General features: G+C 37.2%; 1 protein-coding gene across 3 annotated transcripts in view; it reads left to right on the top strand.

The window, feature by feature from the left end:
• The first annotated feature begins 353 nt into the window (after positions 1–353).
• The window catches only part of LOC116039306, a 16206-nt gene continuing 13768 nt past the window's right edge, over positions 354–2791 (top strand). For all 3 annotated transcript variants that reach the window (XM_036006505.1, XM_036006504.1, XM_031284055.2), the window contains exons 1-2: positions 354–527; positions 2239–2791. The exon at positions 2239–2791 is cut by the window's right edge. Coding sequence is in view for 1 of the 3 variants with exons in the window: in XM_031284055.2 (XP_031139915.2) it covers positions 2296–2791 (496 nt within the window). In the remaining 2 variants the exon portion in view is untranslated. The remainder of the gene's footprint in view (positions 528–2238) is intronic.

Below are 2791 nucleotides of genomic sequence, written 5' to 3'. Positions count from 1 at the left end.
GAGCCGCATGAGCGCTGTTTCCATGGTAAATCAGCCGCTGAGGCTTTCACCGCTGTTTGTCACTCAGCCTAGGAGAAACTGCGGTACTCGGGCTGTTTATTTGGTTGTCATGACTCTGTGAGTGATGATGTCCTGTCAGGGTTCCAGTTGCTCACCCTCAAGGGGGAGAGAGCGGTTGACTGTTCACTTGAGTTCAGTTGAGCAGACAGCTATGCAGACTCGCGTAATTACGTTTCCATGACATTTAATACAATTCTGAAAGAGCGGCGGCAATAATGGTAGACCGCTGCTATTAAATGTATAAAATAAAAACACTGGAAAGCACATTATGCTTACATGTACTGTACATAGCAGAAACACTGTAATATAGTGATTATTTTGCCAGTGCTTTATATTGTTTGTTCCCCCCATAGGAAGGAAGCCTAGATTCTGAGAGCAACACAGAGATATGCACTCCTGAGAGTTCACATGTTGATGTTGGTGATGACCCAGATGTACCACCCCTGAGGAGAACTGACAGCGTATTTGTAAGTTTGCATAATTAAAACTAGCTGGACACTAGGGCTAAACGATTTTGGTAAATAACCTAATTACGCTTTTTAATACCAATATTGCGATTGCAATTTAAAATGTGATTATTTTTTAAGCTCTTTCTCTGCTGTATTATTCAACAAAGACAAACAACAAATCATTGTATAGTATGACTAACACAATATTAGCTAGTAGAATGTAACTGTTCTTTGCTGTTAAGATGAAATTAGGTGATGCCATAGATCCAAAAACTATTAAAACAATTATATTTGTTGAAAAGAGATGTTTTTAGAAAATTGCCAGCCAAATGCTTTAACATCAATTCCAAATAATCCTTCAACGTACAAAATTAAATTTTCTGCTGCTAGGTGTCTCTCAATCAAAACAATTGATGAAACGCTGACTTTTGATGACGTTGTGAAGTTGCGTGGAATTGTGGGAGTTGTAGTTTTCATTGTTAAACACCATCCCCGATTAGAATGCATCTGTTCACGGAAAAGTTTACCCATTCAAGTTTATTCACGTTGCGTTTAGTAACGTTTATTCATGCCGTTCTAATAACATAGCTGCAGTTTCCCCTACATAATTCAGTTTTTCTTGATTTGATTTGTATTAGTAGCTGACCAGTTAGTCAACAACCAATGTAACATTAGCCAGCAGGTAAAGCCACACTATCACAATATATTTCACATGTCTATGTCACAGGTTAGCCGAGTGCTGTTAACTGTGGTTAAAACAATTATGTTAAATAACTTTATGAGCGTGTTGAATGATGTTGTAACCTTATAATGTTACCTACCAAGCATTAGCATGACCTACCAGCACATTGTAACGTTAGTAGCCTAATGTTAAGCTGGATCGATTGATATTGATATGTATCAATAAACAAGGTCTCTGCTGTATTACTGTGTTGCAAAGAGACATGTAATTAATCACACAATGACGCTGTGTGGCAGAAAAAAACAGTATTACGGTTACTATTCTTTACGAGTATTATTCTTTCTGTGACATTGTATGATTTACAATTACTCTCAAACGTATCATCTGGGTTCCCGTGTTTTGACGGAAGTTAGAGGAACCAGAGAGGTCGAAGGTTATATGACGTCACTGACAGGCGACTAAATGAAACGTCCCTAATGCTGAAAGCAGCAAAAATGCAGAACTGAGTAGGCTACCTTTTAATATCTGTTTATTTATATATATATATATATATATATATATATATATATATATATATATATATATATATGTGTGTGTGTGTGTGTTATATCATTATAGTTATATTCAACAACGTTACGGCATATTGGATATTTTCCTCATAGTGCAGCCTTAACTACCCTGAAGTTGTGTCAGATGCCGCATAGTGTCGCAATATTTTCATCTCTATCTGTATCATCTTTTAGTCTAATTAGTTTAATATGTTTTGTAGTCATTATTTTCACCATCATTTGACTAGTAACTAATAACTGAACCGATTATGAATAAACCCAGCCATTACACGCCGCTCCGTCACATCCCGCGCCACACACCACTGCAAGTAAATTCTCAACCTGTTGGAAACATTGTATACCTTGCCCTAACCCTGTTTGGTGCACAAAGATTTGTCAGGATCAGTTACCCAGGTTTTAAGGGGGTCTCATACAACAGAAGATTTGCATATCTGGTTTCTTGCAGATAATTTAAAGTTTCTGTATATTTCATTTCTAGCTTACCAAAGAATACCTTGAACGGATCTCCAAGGTGCCTGATGGATCAGAAGTCTCTATGAGCTGCATTGAAAGCAGTGGTGATGAATATATTCCGTCAAAAAAATCAATATGTGGAAGCAGTTCAGAGGGATCTGATGATCTAACAAGCAAGGTTACATTGGTAAAACAGAAGACTTACAAAAAGAAGAAATTGGCCAGAACTATCTCCGATAAAGATAAGAGAGCACAAAGTGAAGACTCTGAGACAATGGGAAATGTGTCAGTAATGAAGCTGCAAAAAAAAGAAGATGGTGGCAGAGTTTACAGTAAGAAGCATTATTGTCTGTACTGTCCCATGCAGTACCATAAAATGGCAAGACATTTAGTCAGAAAACACAGCAATGAATCAGCTGTAGCAAAGGCAATCACTTTTCCTTTGAACTCAAAAGAACGAAAATTGCATTTTGACCTAATTCGAAATAAAGGAAACCGTGCTCATAATAATGAGGTCCTGAAAATTGGTAGTGGGACATTAATCCCAAGTCAACAAACCGATGAACCAGTGAAAGCAA

This window comes from Sander lucioperca, chromosome 10 (genome assembly GCF_008315115.2).
Source record: "Sander lucioperca isolate FBNREF2018 chromosome 10, SLUC_FBN_1.2, whole genome shotgun sequence".
Lineage (NCBI taxonomy): Eukaryota > Metazoa > Chordata > Actinopteri > Perciformes > Percidae > Sander > Sander lucioperca.
This window is presented reverse-complemented; position numbering and strand designations above follow the sequence as displayed.